The following is a 17,720-nucleotide window of genomic DNA, read 5'->3' on the forward strand; positions in this document are numbered from 1 at the left end:
TGGCAGACCTGGCAGGACAGGAGCAGGCAGAAGGGGACTGTGAAAGTTAGGGAGAAGATGGAGGGAAGGTAACAAGCAGAACAGTTTGGTGTCCTTCCAGAGCCCTGGGTGAAAAAACCCCTCCTACCACCCATGCCCACCTACCCTTGAGCAGCCCCCAAGGGGGTGAAGAGGGACAGGGAAACAAGGGGAGCAGCTTGCGCAGTTGAGACATGTCCATGGCGAATCCCCAGAGTGAATGAGCAGCCCCCTGCCCCACTCCCTGGGCCTTCCCCTACTCCCCAAAGCAGGTCCCTCCTCAGCAGTTAGTTATGGGATTCTCCCCCCTTCCACAGTATATCTTTTTTTTTAAAAAATATTTTTTTTTTCCATCAAGGTCATCTTCTGTTTTTCTTTTTTTTTTTTTTTAATTCTTTTTTTTTTCCTTCTTTCCTCTTTTTTTCCTCTCTCTCCTCCTAATACACACTTTTTTTAGTAAGGGGAATACCATGATGTCGCTCTAGCCCGGCCCCTGGAAGAAAGAAGGAGAGTTAGGTGTTAACATGATCACTAAACAGTTCAGTATAAGCCCCTCCCCACGGGCCCTTGCCCCAGTTACTGTGAAGGGAAGGGGGAAAAGAAGTTTCCAAGTGTCCTAAAACTGATCCCACAATCCCGAAACATTGACACATCAGGCAAACGGGAGGAGGGAATTAACAGAATACTTCGCCAAACCATGGCGATAAAGAAGTGAATCTGAGACATAGGGGCAAGAAAAAGGACTCATTGTTTATTCAGTTTGCAGTTCTCCACAGCTCTTAAAACCCTAGGCCCTCACCACAGATCCTCCCTAACTCCTGGGAGCAGATGGGTAAATCTTATGAAAAGCCAAGGTCTATATGCCTAACCTGTCTATTTAAATGTAAAGACACAGAAGTGAAGCAACAACATGGCACCACACTAGGCCCAGTGAGAAAGTTAAGCCTGCAGAAGACTGGCTCAGTTAAAGAGGACATATTTCAACATCCTCCCACATAGCTGCTGAGGAGGATCGACCAGCCTCTGGTACTCTCTCAAAGGAGCTGTTCAAACTTCAACCTCCCCCTAAATCTGGGCAAAGTGGCAAATGTCCAAGCAGTGCCTTCACTGCTCTGAGGCCATTCCTCCTGGCCTCCTGTGTAAACACCTTCACTGCCACCAACTTGCAAGGAAAAAAAGGCTGGGGGAAGCAGCATCTCCCCACAGAGTGGAGAGACCCAGCCCTTATCAGCAATTCCTGCTCCAGAAAAAGATGATGAGACTGGCCTCCTGGCCTGCAACTACCTTCCTCACCCTGCACAGGCAGGAGACCAAGTCCCTGGAGACCGAGGGGAGGGTATGGGAAGGAGGTTCCTCAAGAGCAGGAGAGAAGGAAGCATACAGGGCTCATGGGAGGCGGGGGAGAGGAGCAGCCCATCTATCCTGACCTGTAGACGCGACCCCGGGGCCTGCTGTTAAAACCACTGTAGAATCGAGAGCGGGAACTGTTGTAGTTAGTGGTCCGGGCACGGTATCGGGCTCGTGGGAAACCCCGGTCTGTTGTGCTGATGCCTGGTCTGTTGGTTCGTTTAGGGATCACCTGCGAGTGAGGCATATATAACAGAAAGCCTAAGAAGCAACCTGGAGCATTTACACAGAACTAGAACAGGAATGGGCATGGGGCTTACCTTGATTTGCCTTCCTCTAAATAGGGACTCATCTAAGGCCAGGGAAGTCCTCACTGATTCTTTGTCTGAGAACTCTATATATGCAAACCTGAAAAGAATAATTGTCACTTTATCTGAGGTTGCAAACAGCAGCTAACACGTCAAATCCAACTTGCAGGCATGCTTTGAGTACATGTTTACATTTTTAATTATTTGTCAATTTTTTTTTTTGTCAAGGAAGATTTGCCCTGAGCTAACATCTATGTCAATCTTCCTCTATTTTGTATGTGGGTTGCTGACATAGCATGGCCACCAACGAGTGGTGTAGGTCCGTGACCAGGAACCGAATCCAGGCTGTGCCAAACCACCATTAGGCCACAGGCCCAGCCCCTGGCAAAACTTTTTTTAAATGAAAGATTCTAATCAAAATTTCCAGCTACTCTTGGAAAATTATTAAAAATAGGATACACAGGGCCTAGACTTCCATATGGCAGAACCAGCTGGGGCCTAGTAGAAGCTGCCCCTTCCCTTCTCGTTCATAACTCCACCCACACCTAGCTTTCATCTTTGTTATCTGTCTGGCTTCTGAAAGCATTTATGTACAACCCCTGATACATACCAAGATTAATGCCATATCTTAAAAGACAGAGACCACTTGTTTCAACACGTTAACATCCTGCTCAATATAAAACAATCTATTTTTAAACTGTGATTAAAATGATCTTAACTTACTTTTCTACTTACCCTTTGGGATGGCCACTAAATTTGTCACAGAGTATGGTAACACGGTTGACTGAACCACAGCCATGAAAGTGTGCTTCCAGCTCTTCTGCTGTCGCACCATAGTCCACCTATGGGGAAGAGGGACACATTTCACAGGTACTGGGCAAACGTCTGTCTCAACAGGTACCCTGTCCAGCCTTTGGCCTGGGCCGTCCATATACACCAAGGCACGTCAGATCTGGTTCTCTAAGGAACTAATCTTTTTTCTTCCCAACCCCAGAGCGCCTCTGCTGATCACTATTATCTTTTACCTCCTCCCAAGCCTCCTTCAATTTCCCAAATCCACCACCTATCCTTGAGATGTTCCTTTCAAATCTCCTATCAAATAACTCCCCAAAATAAGAGCTTCCCCAAACCCTAACCAGGGCCCTTGTACATACATTGCCAACATAGATGGAACGAGCATCAGCCTCCATCTTCTCCTCAATGGACATGATCACTGGGCCAGCTTTGGAGAAAAACAAGAAAAATGCTTGTTCTCTATGTGACTTATATATGCACCACCAGCACCACCACCACCACCACCACCACCAGTGAAGGCAAAGATTTTGGTCTGTTCTGTTCTGGGCTGTACCCATTAGCTAAAATAGTGTCTCGCATACAGTAGGTACTCACTAAATATTTGACAAATTAAGGATTAGATTAACACATTCTTAAAGTTCAAAGAAAACAGCACAGGAATTCCCTCCGCCCCCAAAATCAAGTCCCTGTTTAATAGCGTTGAATGAAATGAGTTGAAAAAGGAACAAAATAAAGAGGATTGAGACTGGACATTTCTAGACTAAAGCGACATTTCTAGACTAAAGCGGAAGCCCCCTGCAGCTGAGCAGCTTCTCTTAGGACTCCAAATTAAAGGGTCTCCAACTGAAGGAAGAACTATTAGACTTGAAGGTCAAATGCCAGCTGGCAACCTCCACAAAGGGTAGAAACAGACTAAGAACAAAGAGCAACACATTTGTAACAAGACTACCATCACCCAAACAGAGGTTGTGTCTGACAAAGGTCAGAGGAACACACAATGGACTATGACCGCGGCACCTGCCCGGTAATTGCTCAGACAGCAGCTCCAAGGTCCCCAGCATCTAATCGCATATAACCCGTGCTCCCACAACCCTTCCAATCCGAGGACCCGGGCTCCGCGTGCAACCGCCAGTTACTCACCATTGCCTGGAGGTGGACTCATATTCATCTGCTTCTCAACCTCGTTCTGTAGCTCTTTTAGCTTCTCAGCCTCTTCCTCCATCTCCCTGACTCGAGCTTTGATCGCTTCCAGCTCCTACAATGAGTGGGGAGGGTATGGAGAAGAGCTTAAGAGGAACCAACGCAGGGGCCGTGCCCTGCTCTCGGGCCGCGCGCGGCCCCAGCCATGCTGAGCCATTTCCCTCGCCCCACGCGAGGAGCACGACCAAAAGAAAAGTAAGCTACCTTCTCTAGAAGACCACTAGACACCCATGACGCCCCAATCTACCCGGCTGGACCCCTTCTGGCCGGCGAGGATCCGTCTCCGGCCCGGCCCCAGCCACGTTATTCCCCGCCCACCCCACCCCCCGCCTGCCTCCTGCTCGCCCGAGCTCTGGGCCTCCCGTGACCCGGCCGGCCCCTCGCCGGCCTGCTCGCTCGCCCTCCTTCCCTCACCGGGTCCTCAATGGCGCCGTCCCCCGGGTCACCCTCGACCAGTCCCGGCTCCTCCTCCTCCTCCTGGCTGCCGGGGGCTCCCGAGCCAGGCCCAGGGCCCGGAGCTCCCGGGGGGGCGCGGGGCCGGGGCGGCTCCTCTTCGGGCTCGGGCTCCGGCTCGGGCTCCAGCAGCAGCTCCTCAGGCTCCAGTTCCTCAGACTCCAGGCCGTTCCCGTAGTCCCCTGCGCCCCCCGGGGCCCCCTCCCCGGCCTCCCCACCGGCCCCGGGCACAAGATGGCGCCGCCGCCCCGGCCCGGAGCCCCGACCGCCCGCAGCCCCCGCTGCTGCTGCCGCCGCCGCCGCCGCCGCCATCGCCGCTCAGACTGGGGCCCGCCGCCCAGCGATTGGAGAGCTGCGCCGGCCACGCCGAGGATTCATTAGTCAAGCAGCCTGCCCGTCACCAGGAGCTAGCACTCCATTGGAGAATATTACTTGGCAATCAAATAAGACCCCACCTCTAAGGCGGGGCATTGAGCCAAATTCTCAAATCCCGGTAGGGGAAATCAGTCTGTCAATCAACACACGTCCCACCTCCTCTCAAGTCTTTAGGTAACAATACTGCCACGCTGTGACGACATTCCTGCTTCTCCCCCGCCTACGGGCGGGCCCGTAAAGTATATGATGCTCGGTGATTGGCCGCTGGCTAGGCGAGCGGAAAGGACCAATCTTCCGATCGCCTCGCCGCAGTGGCCCATTCTGAGGTGCCGATTGGCTGGCGAGATTAGAAGGGCTGACACTCGTTTCCTGACAGGTGAACCTTGCCCCCGAACGGACTGCGGGCTTCCAGCAAGGGAAACCCGAGGTCACATGACTAGTCCTTAGGGGGCCGCCATCTTGATACTACTGGTTGCCAACTAATGAGCTGTTGGAAGGCAGAGGATAGAAACTTTGGCGCGGTTTCTGGAAACTGGTCTCCTGACTAGGAAAGCACCAGTAAATGGGATGTTGCTGGCCATGGAGGGTTCCGAATGGAGCTCTCCAGGAGAGAGCTTACTTTTCCCATTCAGGTTACTGGCACCACCATCCACTAGGTCTCCCAAACCAGAAAGCAGGGAGGAATCATCACTGCAGAGGTACCAGTAACGAGTCCTGTCCGTTCTGTCTTCCTACACAGGCATACCTTCCAAGCACGCTGCTTATGCCCCAGTTTCAGCCTGTTTCTTCTCTTGCTTGGACTGTTTGCTACAGCCCCCTAATGGGTCTCTCAGCTTCCAGTGTCACCCCTCCACTCTGCGTGGCTGCCGGACCGAGCTGGCTCCCCTTTGCAGGCCAGGTAAAGTCTCAAAACTCCTTACCGTGGCCTTAGAGACCTCAGGACCAGGCTACTTCGCTGATGTTATTTCCACACTCCTTCCAGTGGTGTTCCTGCACCCAGGGCGGTATCTCTGTACATGCAGTCCCTCCTCAACCAGACCACTGCAAACCCCAGCATCACTTCTCCTGCGAAGCCTTCTATTAGCCTCCCCTCTCCCATAACAAGCGGGCCTACCTCCACTGTGCGCCTAATCATTTTTGCGCTGTTTCCTAACTAGGTGTGAGAGCTTGGAGATGAGAGGCCAGATCCCATTTATATTTGCGTCTCCAACGTGAGGCAGTATGCCTAGCACATAGTAAGTGTCCGATAAAGTTTGCTGACTGAAGGATGCATTGGTTGGGGATCTGGGTACCACCCTTCAGGTTCAGCGCTTTCCAGGCCTCCAAACTGTCCTTTAGATCCCAAAGGAATTTCTCCAGCAGGCTCCCACTACACCGTGGTACTCTGAGATACCAATGAGACCCACTCCTGGAAGGCAGGGTTGTCATTTTTTTAGTAGTGATCCTACGCATTTATTAAAAAGGAAGGAACGGCAGTACTACATTTGCAAGAGGGCTATTTGTAATCAGACCAAGTTTGAGAGTTAGATTCAAATGAGTCCAACCAAGTAGTTAAACAACCCCAACAGGGCGTGCATGGTTGGGGGAGGGGGGCATGATTTGGACATTGAGGAGATCTCTATTAACAAACCAAAAAGTCAAAATCCTATCAGTGTACCAGTCCTTCCCCTCACCCTCACTTTTTCTCACAAATCCTTACCTCAGGAACAGGATCTTGGAGCAGAGTCACAGTTGCTTAAAATTTCACTGAAAATTATTTCATCAGCCATCTCAGCTTCAGTGGACTGGGAGAAGTAAATTGAGCACGGAAGATAAGCTCTAAGAGGTTGTGAGTTCCCTGGAAGAAAAGTCTTTTCTACTGATCTTAACCTAATCAAGATTTGCAAGTTTTATTGGTACCTAATTTAAACTAAGTAAGCCAATTAAAGAAATGTGATTTTTTAAATAACGCTTTTGAATCCTAATTTTGTTGAGCACTTGATTTTGTAACAGGCACTATCCTAGACTCCTTATTATATTATCTCACTGACTTCTCACAATAACCCTATGAAGTAAATATTTCCAAAACTATAACCTTTTTGGGGACGAGGAAAGAGTGAAGTAAATTGCCCAAGTCATGCAACTAATTAGAAGTGAACAGGGAATTCAAAGCCAGCTTTACAACTAAGATCAAAATTACTGTAAAGTTTCCTTTAATATACAAAAATTACATCATGTATGATGCTGAAATTGGAAAAAGACTAAAGTCCAACAATAGACAAATGATTAGGCAAATTATAGTTACATCCAAAGATTATTATGCACCTATTAAAAGGTTTACACACAGTGTATGATAACATGAAAAAATAATTGTGTTAGGCCAAAGTAGTGGAATGTAAAATTGTATATAAAGTATGATTAAAATTATGTCTGATTTTTTAAAAAAACAACTTGGGCATTGGGGAAAAAGAGGAACAAGAACCAGTACAATCTTTTCTTTGGCAGTATGTACCAAAAGCTTTCAAAATGTTGAGATGCTTAACCCAGTAACTGTATTTCCTATGATCTGCTCTAAAAAATAATCTAAAAACTGAAGAAACATTTGAGAACAAAGATGTTCAGCAAAGTAAAAAAACGTAAACAACTTGAATGTCCAAGTGAGCATTTTCAGGAAAATTATTGTACACACATAGATGTAATTTTATGTAGTCAGTATGCCTTCAAAACACTTTTAATGACAAGGAAAAATGTTTGCAATATGATGGTAAGCAGAATTGCAGTAGACAAAATTGTATATACAGTATGATCATAAACTATAAGCACAGATAAAAGCCTGGAAAGAAATATGCCAAAATGGTTGGGTTGGCCCTGTGGCCTACTGGTCAAGTTTGGCAGGCTCTGCTTCAGCGGCCTGGGTTCAGTTCCCAGGTGTCGACCTACACCACTTGTCGGCAGCCACCCTGGGGCAGCAACCCACATACAAAATAGAGGAAGAATGGCACAGATGTTAGTGAGGGCAAATCTTCCTCAAGCAAAAAGAGGAAGATTGGCAACAGATGTTAGCTGAGGGCAAATCTTCCCCAGCAACAACAAAAAAAGAAATATGCCAAAATGGTAATAGTGGCTCTCTGGGCAGAGGGATTATGACTGACCTTCTTTATAATTTTCTATGTTCTATGATTTTTTGACAATATCATATATTATTTTTACTTAAAATAAAAATACAACACTACAGCTTCTAAACTTACTGTCATAAGTGTGATTACTTTTACGAACAAATGCATTTAAAAAAATATTTGGGGGCTGGCCCGGTGGCAAAGTGGTTAAATTCGCGTGCTCCACTTTGGCAGCCCAGGGTTCGTGGGTTCGGATCCCAGGCATGGACCTACACACTGCTCATCAAGCCATGCTATGGCGGCATGCCACATACAAAATAGAGGAAGATTGGCACAGTTGTTGGGTCAGTGACAACCTTCCTCAAGCAAAAAGAAGACTGGCGACAGATGTTAGCTCGGGGCCAATCTGCCTCATCAAAAACATACATATATATATTTGAATGGCAACTTGTAAAGTATGATACTTCCCTATTTGACTGCAAACTGGAAAAGGCAGGCACCATCTCAAAACTATTTGTACTCCCAGTGCCTATCACTGTGTGCTCAATAAATGCTAACTGAATGAATGCTCTTCCGTGACAATCTTACTTAATATCTTGCCTGTTGTTGATGGATAAAGAATATCAAAGAGAGAAGTTTCCCTCTGAGAATGAGTTTTTAAAAAATTAGTATGTAATGATGTGAGATTGACCCATTATAATTTTCCTTCAGTAATAATCAACAGAGGATCATGGAGTTTTGGGAAAACTGAAACTCAGTGGTGATGTGCCCTAGAAGGAAGAAAAATGTGTTAATAGAAGTGAATGGTCAGTGGAGCTGAGAAAAGGAGAATTAAATCAGTAAAAGTGGATAAGGGCATCTCCAGGTCTATCCAGAAGGCAAGAGTTTTCTCACTAAACAACATAAATACGTGGCTTCTTGGAGTTTCATCCCTATTTTTAACTCCTGCTTTGAAATTTTTACCAGCCACAGTAATTCTCTGTAACCTAGAACTACATTGTTTAATATGATAACCATTACTCACACATGGCTTGAGCACTTGAAACCTGAGTGGTCTGCATTAGATGTGCTGAAAGTATCAAATTTACACCAAATTTCAAACACTTAGTATGAAAAGTCTGTAGAGACTGTAAAATAATAATTGTTTAATGTTAATTACAGGTTGAAGTTATAACAGTTTTTTTATACTGGATTAAATAAAATATTATTAAAATTTATTTTGCCTGTTTCTTTTTGCTTTTTGAATGAGGCTACTAGAAAATGTAAGACTCCCTATGTGGCTTGCCTTATATTTCTAGCAGACAGTGCTGATCTAGAAGCTTGGACCTTGATCATTTACTTACCTCTGTTTTGGAGCCGACTCCAATTGTTGTCTAATGCAAAGTCTGGCCCTACTGGCCTTGACTCCCTAGGTCTGCCCTTGCATGGAAGTGGGGTGGTCATTTAAATGAAAAGGAGCGTCTGTTGGGCTGCTTAATTTCCATTCTGCTTGGTTAACTTTTTTAAAGCTTTGTACCTGAAAAACTTGTTTTAATATACTATACCGGAAATGTGTTCTTCAGTTAAAAATCAGCAAACACAGCAAAAATAACAAAGTAAAATCACCCATAAAATCCACCACCCAGAGATAATCACTAATGATATTTTGGCATATGACCTTTCTGAAATTTTCAATACACAAATACATATAGAGGCACACACATATATATAAATATTTTAGCAAAACGGGACCATACTGTATATATTATCTTCTAATTTATTTTCTCTTTTACTCTGTAAGATACAGAAACATCTTTCCATATCAATAAAAATATTTTTCCAATTTCATTTTTCATGACAACTCAAAAGTCACCTTAGAAATGAGGGCTTCCTGATACTGAAATCTTTACATACACCTTCCCAGTCTTGCCCTAATGAATTACTTTTCTTCATAGCATTTACCACCTTCTACATTAATGAATGTTATGAAATGAATGTATGTATTTATTTCGTTCGTTCGTTTTCGTTTCCCTTACTAGAATGTAAGTGACATGAGGGCAGAAATTTGTGTCCGTCTGTTCCCTTTGGTGTTCGTATAAGCAACAGTAGTATATAATTCAACATCATATTTGCTGTCAGGTGTTATAGAGGGTGGTGTCCACCCTATCACCTCAGAAGAGCCACAAAACTTTTTGCCCATCTTGAGGAACTGATAGGCTTTTATAAATCCTAAGAGCAATGTGAATCTCAGTGTGTTTTCCAATTTCTTTAGCTGCCAGGTAGCTCAACGCTGAATTCATAGCCTAGCTTTAGTATTTGGGAATACTGCTTATAGAATGCTTTTCCGTGCCTTAATTTTCCTTTTGGTGTCATCTATTGTAATATTTCCATTTACCCTTTACCCCTACTTTAAAAATCTTTAAAAATAGGAACCAATTTTCCTATTGGTTCCTCCTTTGTCTATTGTGGTAAGATGTTGCATATGCTTTCTGGAACTAGGCAAATATAAACCAATCAATCGTTAAACCAATCACACTGCAGTGGAGATAAATGCACTAGCTGTAGTAGCCTGATGCTATTAGGAGCAACTAATTCCCTTTTCCCTAACACCCTGTTCACCAAGCCACTCTGATTTTAATATGGCTTGTTCTGTAGATTTTTCCATAGAGAAAGAATGGAAATTCAACACTGGATTCCTCTAAGCAGTGTCATTTCTCACTACAATTTAACACATAAACCCAAATGCCATTTTATTGCACTGGATTATAGAAAGACTAGATATTACTGCTTGTAATTTAAAATTAGGATCACTATTCCTGTCAGGCATGACTTTGATGTGGTCCTAGACTAGAAGTACAGCGGGATGGGCTGAATAGTTTCTGTAGATTCCATCCAATTTAGCAGTTTGCATGAAAATGGCTGAAACCAAATGTCTCAGGGGAGCAGGAAAGGAAGCAGGGGCTCCATTTTTTCCAGACTTATTTTAAGTCTGAAGTAGGCAGCGGGTATTGGGGAGAAATGCTCATTATCACACACTTCTGGTGAGAGGCTGAACCACAACTGGGAACTTGATTACCATCACACAAGGATTTTTGGTAAGTTTTCTTTGTTTTGGTTTGTGGTTGTTTATGGCCATCCCAAAGTACTGTATACACACACCCCCTTAAGGCTCGGGTTGGCATAGATGGAGCTCTTGGCTTTGGGCATTTGGCCAGGGTGGGGGAATGGGGGAACAACTCTGAATTGCTTTTCTCTTTTTTTTAATCTCAACACCTTCCCAAATCCTTGTTACTCTAATTCTTGCCCTTAACAAGGTCATGAAGAGATGACTGGATCAAGAAATGTCCTGACCCCAAGCTATACAGTGTAGAAGTCACAAACCCTGCTCAGTCCTTCTCATTAAACTTCTGGGCTTTATTTATTTTTTTTTAATACGACCATTACATATTACACAAAAATAAAAGTCAAATGAACTTGGTATTTATAAATTATTAAATAAAAATACAGGAATATATATTTATATTTATAGAGCTTTTTCTTTTCTTCTAAACTAACCAATCTGTTCTCTCGCCATTTTATGATTTAAAAAAGTAAAATAGTGTATGCCCTAGGAGAAGTGGGGAGTGGGATTAATAATCACAGGACCTAGTTGCCCTACTTCTGCGCCTTCCTTGGCCTAAGCAAAGTCCCTATTTGTCCCTTTGGGCTCTGGAGAGCAAGACACACCCTCTCCACCTATTTAATCTCTGAAAAATGGCAATTAGATATTTATTCCCCTTATTTTTTAAAAAATGAAATGGATTTAAAAATTGGGAGCCATACTCAGCCTTCTTGGCCAAGAGCTAATCCCAAGGAACTATATGGCTCTAGAAGAGAGTCTCTAGTTTTCCCTGACAGAAGAGTCTCTGGGGTTTCCATTGCCCCTCAAGCTGAGAAGGGCAGGACAGGTCGACGTTGCCCACTGTGATCCCATCCAAGCTATGCTTCTGGAATCCAGACCAAGCCCTCTACCCTTTCAGAAAACAGCCTCTCCTCCCACCCAGATGCGAAGGCCTCAGAGAGGGTTTTTCAGTAACCTGGCCACAGTCCCTACTGCCCCTCTTTGCTAAAGGCCCCCAGAAGAGCTAACAGGGCGAGGTGTCCTGTGGGAGAGGGCAGGGTGAAGAGTTTGCCCCAGACCTGGGGGAGCACAGGCTCCAATTTGAAGCTGATGGTCTAGTCAGTGGTTTTCCAACTTTTTTTCAGCAGCAAACCCCTTAATGGAAATAAAATCTTACCCTGAACCCCGATATGTAAGACAGCTACAAGGGGAGCTGTTCTGTTTGAGGGCAAGTAGCCCAGCCTGCTCAGTGCCCCCCTTCATCTCCCCCAAGGACTCCTGAGGCAACCCCTAGGAAACGTCGGGGCTCTGCCAAGCAGTTTGAAAACCACTGGCCTAGTTTGTCCTGAGCAAGTCAGAGACACCCCCACCCCAACTGCCTGCCACAGACCAGCTCTGAGTTTCTGGTTATCAGCATACTCACGACAGAGCAAGTGGCGCCTGCAGTCCACCACCTCCCCTATAAATACCATTAAAAAGTGCAGCCCTCTCTCAAAAGCAAAAGGGTGGGCTGAACACCTGAGGCCAATTTTGGTCCCACATTCTAGTGAGTACAACTATGTTGCCACATTCTGGGACCAAGTGAAAATCTCCAAGAAGAGTCAACCATGGTCTAGCTAAGCTAATCAGTGCTCAGGTTCAAGGGCAGGGTTCTAGAGCACTGCGTCTGCAGACAGCATCGAGAGCAGCAATTTTAGCACCTTGGAAAGTGCAGCAGTGAGGTCTGGCTCAGGGCATGCATCTGGAGTGAAATCATTTCTTCCTCAAAAGAAAAAGCTATAATCAGAATCTGTTCTAGAGGACTGTGAGCTCCAAAGTTAATATCCTCAGACTCGGAGGTACAGACAGTAACACCCATGCAAACAGCGTGTCTTCAAAGAAAATGTAAATGCTTGTAGGTCATGGTAGGTACTCTAGAACCCATACACTTGGCCCTTGATAAAGCAGCACCAAAGCCCACCACACGGAATAGGCCAGTCACGGAGTACACGTCCCCCTCACACCCATGGGGTTCAGAGCTGGAATGTTCCTCTCAAGGCATCAACAGTCTCACTGAGACCCAGTGCAGGAACCAGACTGTATTCTAGATCAGCATTTACGTCCACACACTCAAAAGGAAAATCAATTAGAGCCCCAATTTAGAGTTTAAGTTTGGGTACAGAAGGTCCCAGAGATAGGGAACACTTGAGGCACCCGTGTGCCCCAGTGGAAGAGGAGGGCGGCCAGCAGGTCCAGCTACCGAGCCTCTACCCACCGCAGGCTCCACAGCCCTGCCTTTCTGTCAGAGCCCAGGAGGCAGCAGCAAGTGCGTGATGCACAGGGAAGGGGGACGATGAAGGAACAAGGCCAGCTACAGAACCGTTCTTCTCTCCAAAGCCCTGCAAACAACGTTTTGACTTTCTGCAAAGAAGCTCCTGAAGCCCTGGTCTGGATACAGTGTTTCTCCCTTAGCCTTGAGGCATCAGGACAAGGGGAGGGGGGAGGCAGGGTTGGGAGGAGGAGCAGAGAACTGCCCCTTGTTCTTGCCACTGCAAGAGGGAATGTTTTCTCCTTGAAGAATACCACAGCCACCAGATTAGACAAGCAACCCAGCATGCATATGAGCACGCGTGCACATGCACACGCATGTCCAAGCAGCCCACAGTCACAGCCACCTCTCCCTATCACCTAAGAACCCCGAGCTTCCATTCCAAAGGGATGTGCCTTCTGCGTTCTCCCCAAATCCCACTCTTCCAATGGAGGCACAATCCCTTATGCAAGTCCATGCTCCTCAGGGCTGCAAATCGGGCTCCAGGTGTCATTTCGTGTGCCTACACCTATGGGCGTGATCCCTCCCACCTCCCCCCACCCTGGAATGACTCCATCTCCTGGCCCCTTGACTTTCCAAATACATTCCCAGTGTCTCCAGCTCATTCTTCCAGCCACCTGCCTGGCACACTCACCTCCCTCACACACTACCCTGCCCCTTCCCATCCCCGTTCCATGCCCATCCAGTGACCCCACTTCTTCCAAGGGCATTTCTCTGTTCTGTTCCTGCTCTTCTATCCCCCAGCCACACCTAGCCCGACCTGGCCCTGGACTTTCTCACTTGCTAGCAAAAAAGGCCCCTACAGTTACCAGGGCCCCCAATGCCACGGCCCCTGTCAGCACTGTCCTCACTGAGGCCCAGTTCCCCTCCCGCAGACGCCGCGCCTCCTCCAGGGCCCCGTCCCCGTATAGAGCTGTGAACTCCGCCTGTGGGAGAAAGGGGAAGTAGGAGAGAAAGAAGGAGAAAGGGATATCAGGAGAGGAAAAAATGGAGAAAAGAGGAGAGGAAGAGTTCCAGTTCCATCCACTGCAAGCACTACCCCACACCCATCTCCTCTCCAGGCAAAGCTCTTTTGGCTAAAAGCCCCTCTGATTCTCCATGAGCGCCTGGCTCATTTGCCTTCTCTGCCTCAAGTGAATCCCATCCCTTCCTTGGCCAAAAGTTTTGCTCAGAACTGGCATCATTTGCCAAGGCTTGCCTGACCACCACCCATCCCTGACACCCCCCGCCCATGCCACGTCCTTAGGCGTAAAAGTTCCTGACGGCTGGATGCCATTTCCCTGCAGGTACTCCCTGGGTACTGTGTATCCTGGTCTCTGCTTTGGTCTCCGCATGAGCCCATCCAGTGATGACTGCATGGCAGCCCTGGAGTGCAGAGGCCAGCATGATGCCCATAGTGAGGGCATCTGATTCCACCCAAATAGCGAGACTCAGCCCCTATACCTCATTCCCTGCAGAACTGCCCCCTAGACTCAAGCCAGAGCCCACATCTCTTCCCTGGAGACCAGCTTTGCAGAGGGATGTGCAGAGCAGCAACTGAGAAGCCTCTTACCCAGCCTCCACTGCTGTGGATCCAGTCGGCCAGCCGAGTCTCCAGGTAGGCCACCATCCACTCCTGCACTTGTCCCACAAGTGGCTCCATCTCCTTGTTGACACTCTCAGCACACAGCGCGGCTCCAAAGACAAAGAAGGCCACAAGGCGGCCCCAGTTGGGGCCCCCTTGGAAGAGTTCGTCAGAGACCTGGGTGAAGCGTTGCTGGGCTGAGCCCGGGGTCACATGCAGCTGAGCCGCCAGATCAGAGAAGGTGCGCCGGAAGCGGGTCTCAAACTCATCTCCAGCTGCCCGCATGGCTTGGTGCAGTGGGTCAGCGGCTGGGCCCTCCCCGGGGCCAGCTCCACAAACATAACCCTTCTGCCTCAGCTTATAGCCTACAAAGTCTGCCACTAGAGCCCGTGTGTCTGGGGCTGAGGCTGGGGTCGCCATCCGGGCGGCTGTAAGAGTCAAGGATGAAAGACGCATGAATATACGGTCACAGACCCAGAAAGGGCACTTCAGGCTTGGCCATCTCAGTGAGACAGGGAGGGAGGGAGGTGGCAGAAAATGCTCAGAGACCACTGGGCAGGGAGGGATAAGAACAAGAGAACTAAGTCATGGTGAGGGACCAGGACATGATGGGTTGGCCCTTAAATTCGCAATATGCCAAATTAAATGTAAAACAAGTAAATTTTATTTTTAAAAATACTTTAGATTCTCTCCATAATAAGACAACACCAGCTCTATGACACCCCTATTAACCCCCTCTCCACAGTACACACCTTATTGGCTAGAGGAAGGGGCTTAGGACCTCCCCAAGAGGCAAGATGTGAAGATGCTGGCAGAGGCACAAGATAAGGGAAGAGACAGGGGCTGAAGGGAAAGGTGGGAGAAGCAAAGGGTTGCCCAGCACAGAGAAAGAAGGAGATACTCACCCAGCCTGGATGGCAGCTCTTAGGACCCAGCGCTGGTGGCAAGGAGCCCCCAGCTGGGGCCTTTCATCCTCCTGGCCAGCGTGGAGCCCTGGGAAGGGGAGGGGGAGAGCAGAGCTAGGCACGGAAGGCCAGGGATCAGGGTCTGGACTGAGAAAGGCTGAGGTTGCAGCTCCCGGGACCGGTCCCTGCCCCCAACGCTCTACCAGCTGTGTGGCCGAATCCATGTTTAATGACTGTCCTCCCGGGAAACCCAGGGCCAAGGGCTTCCTGCCGACACCATCTCTACTCCTGGCTGCCCCCAGTGCAACCCAAAGGCCCAGCTCCGCCCTCACCCCCACCCTCAGCCTGTCTCCAACCCCGCCTGCCTGCCAGGTTAGGGATCTCACGGGTCAGGCCGCTGCCGGGATCCAGGCCGTTTCCTGGTGCAGGAGCTGGGAGGGAGGGAGAGAGGGAGGAAGGGAGGGAAGGAAGGAGGGAGGAGAAAGGGGGGGCGGGAAGGAGGGCCCGGCGCCGGGTGATGATGGGGCCCAGAGATGCGTCCAGAGAGAGGGGCGGGGCTGGGACGCAGGCTTGGGAAGGGCCGTAACTCAGGAAGAGAGAGGGACACTACAGGCCAAGAAGAGCTGGGCGGAGAGGGCACAGAGGGCAGCTGGGGCTCCTGAGCCTGGAGGCTGTCTGGAGAAGCCAGCTAGACTTCAGGAAACCTTGGAGCAAATTCAGCATTTCCAGAAGGTCTCTAATGTTCCTCGCACTTGTTGAACTCTTCCAGCCCTGGAGCGGGTGCCTGGAAAAGAGGAGCAGTTCCCATTCCAGTGAGAACTGCCTGCCAGGTGCCTCGCCCTATGGGACTGGCAGACATGACAGGGACATCAAACATTTCACTTCCTCTTTTCTCCAGGACCTTTAACCCAGAGGTCTCTTTGTGGGCTGGGGCTTGAGCTAGGTGTCTGGGAGCCAGGACTTGGATCATAACTGGTTTCTGCAGGTAACTTTTCTTCATCTTCTTCCCCTTTTTTGTAATCAGATTGGTTTTCTTTTTAATTCTTTTTTACCCAACACATGAATTCATTCTCCCTATGAAAAGGTCAAACAATATAGAGGTATAGGGGAAAAAATGCAAGATCTCAATCTCCCTCCACCCCTCCCACAATTGCACTTCCCTTCCTGGAGGCTGCCAATGTCAAGGTCGATGTTTATCCTTTCAGATTACATATATATATATGCACATGTACATATGTCTAGTATGTATACGTGGCAATATTCTTATACAGGGCAGTTCACAGGGAGTCGAGCAGCCTGACCACAGCTGATCCACACGGGGGCGCTCTCAGGCATTCTGACTGGGCCCCACCGGCTTTTGCAGCTGGCACTTCCTTCCACTCCATTTGGAGGCATCTCCAACCAAAGACCAGAAAGAAGCAACCCAATTCTTCTTTCCTGCTGGTTCTCTTTGCATCTACCTCCAGTCCAAGCCTTGGTATTCCCATCTGCCCTACTGTCACTGGAGAAGCAAGGTCTTTTCTGTAAGAATAACAGTAACAATGAATACATTCTGAAGACTTCTTAGGTGCTAAGTGCTTTCTTTACATGCATGATATTTTGTCCTGATATCACTCCTTATGCTGTTTTATCCTCATTCAATGGATGAGGAAAGTGAGGCTTGGAGAGGCTAATTTGCCCAAAGCCAGATACTCAGAAGCTGCGACTCAATATAATTCTGTCTGACTTGAAAGTTTGTCTTAACTGTATTGCTACAAGGTCACCTCTCCTGCTTCAGGTAATCAATGTTGTTACCACATCATTTACAAGTCCAAACTCAGTTCTCCCTCTATTCTGAAGGTGTTCCACTCTTTTATGACTGTATCCTTTCAACTATCCTCATTTCTTCTTTGCTCTTAGGCTGATCATTCCAGCTGCCACCAGCAAGGTTGCCTCCTTCTTTAGAGAATAATCTAGTCCAGTCCTTCATTTGCAATCCTGATTTCTCCTAAGACATTTACTTGAAATAAACATAATCTTAAGCCTCAGGATCCAAATACATTTTTGTCTGCCCACCCATTTATTTATAAGCTCTGTGAGAGCATAACTGAATTTCATTCACTTTTATGTCCTTATGGCCTAATGGACCCTCTGTAAATGTTGACTGAATCACTCAAAGCCTTTGGCCAGTTATCGAGCAGGCCCTGTCAGACATCTGAAGATAGCAGCAGTGGCTGTTTAAGGAACAAAGACTTAAGCAAATTTGGAGTAAAGGTTCAATGTTAGCCTGAGTG

The 17,720-nt window shown here is 47.6% G+C and overlaps 1 protein-coding gene and 1 long non-coding RNA gene across 3 annotated transcripts; one reads left to right on the top strand and one right to left on the bottom strand.

Annotated features, from left to right (window-relative positions):
• Nucleotides 1-424: 424 nt before the first annotated feature.
• On the bottom strand, nucleotides 425-15,939 carry LOC124236490 (polyadenylate-binding protein 2). 2 transcript variants are annotated; one of them, XM_046655515.1, is made up of 10 exons: nucleotides 15,834-15,939; nucleotides 15,448-15,535; nucleotides 14,531-14,970; nucleotides 13,788-13,904; nucleotides 3,609-3,723; nucleotides 2,828-2,895; nucleotides 2,409-2,515; nucleotides 1,686-1,773; nucleotides 1,446-1,597; nucleotides 425-511 (listed from the first exon to the last, which is right to left on the bottom strand). In XM_046655515.1, exons 3-10 carry the CDS (start codon nucleotides 14,960-14,962, stop codon nucleotides 472-474), a joined length of 1,119 nt encoding a protein of 372 aa, XP_046511471.1. In that variant the 5' UTR covers nucleotides 14,963-14,970; nucleotides 15,448-15,535; nucleotides 15,834-15,939; the 3' UTR covers nucleotides 425-471. The 2 variants fall into 2 exon arrangements, with proteins under 2 accessions (XP_046511471.1, XP_046511470.1); XM_046655514.1 differs by lacking the exons at nucleotides 13,788-13,904; nucleotides 14,531-14,970; nucleotides 15,448-15,535; nucleotides 15,834-15,939 and adding an exon at nucleotides 4,083-4,448.
• On the top strand, nucleotides 4,457-7,405 carry LOC124236492 (uncharacterized). The gene is made up of 3 exons (XR_006887736.1): nucleotides 4,457-5,194; nucleotides 5,654-5,731; nucleotides 6,201-7,405. It is a non-coding gene; the product is annotated as an uncharacterized LOC124236492 (long non-coding RNA).
• Nucleotides 15,940-17,720: the final 1,781 nt, after the last annotated feature.

This window comes from Equus quagga, chromosome 2, assembly GCF_021613505.1.
Source record: "Equus quagga isolate Etosha38 chromosome 2, UCLA_HA_Equagga_1.0, whole genome shotgun sequence".
Lineage (NCBI taxonomy): Eukaryota > Metazoa > Chordata > Mammalia > Perissodactyla > Equidae > Equus > Equus quagga.

What these genes read in the sequence shown, in the direction of transcription:
- LOC124236490 (XM_046655515.1), bottom strand. Translation starts at nt 14,962, where the DNA reads ATGGCGACCCCAGCCTCAGCCCCAGACACACGGGCTCTAGTGGCAGAC. An exon ending in GAGTCCACCTCCAGGCAATG is followed by an intron (nt 2,896 to 3,608) that starts GTGAGTAACTGG and finishes TTTTCTCCAAAG; the next exon opens with CTGGCCCAGTGATCATGTCC. An exon ending in GTTCCATCTATGTTGGCAAT is followed by an intron (nt 2,516 to 2,827) that starts GTATGTACAAGG and finishes TCTTCCCCATAG; the next exon opens with GTGGACTATGGTGCGACAGC.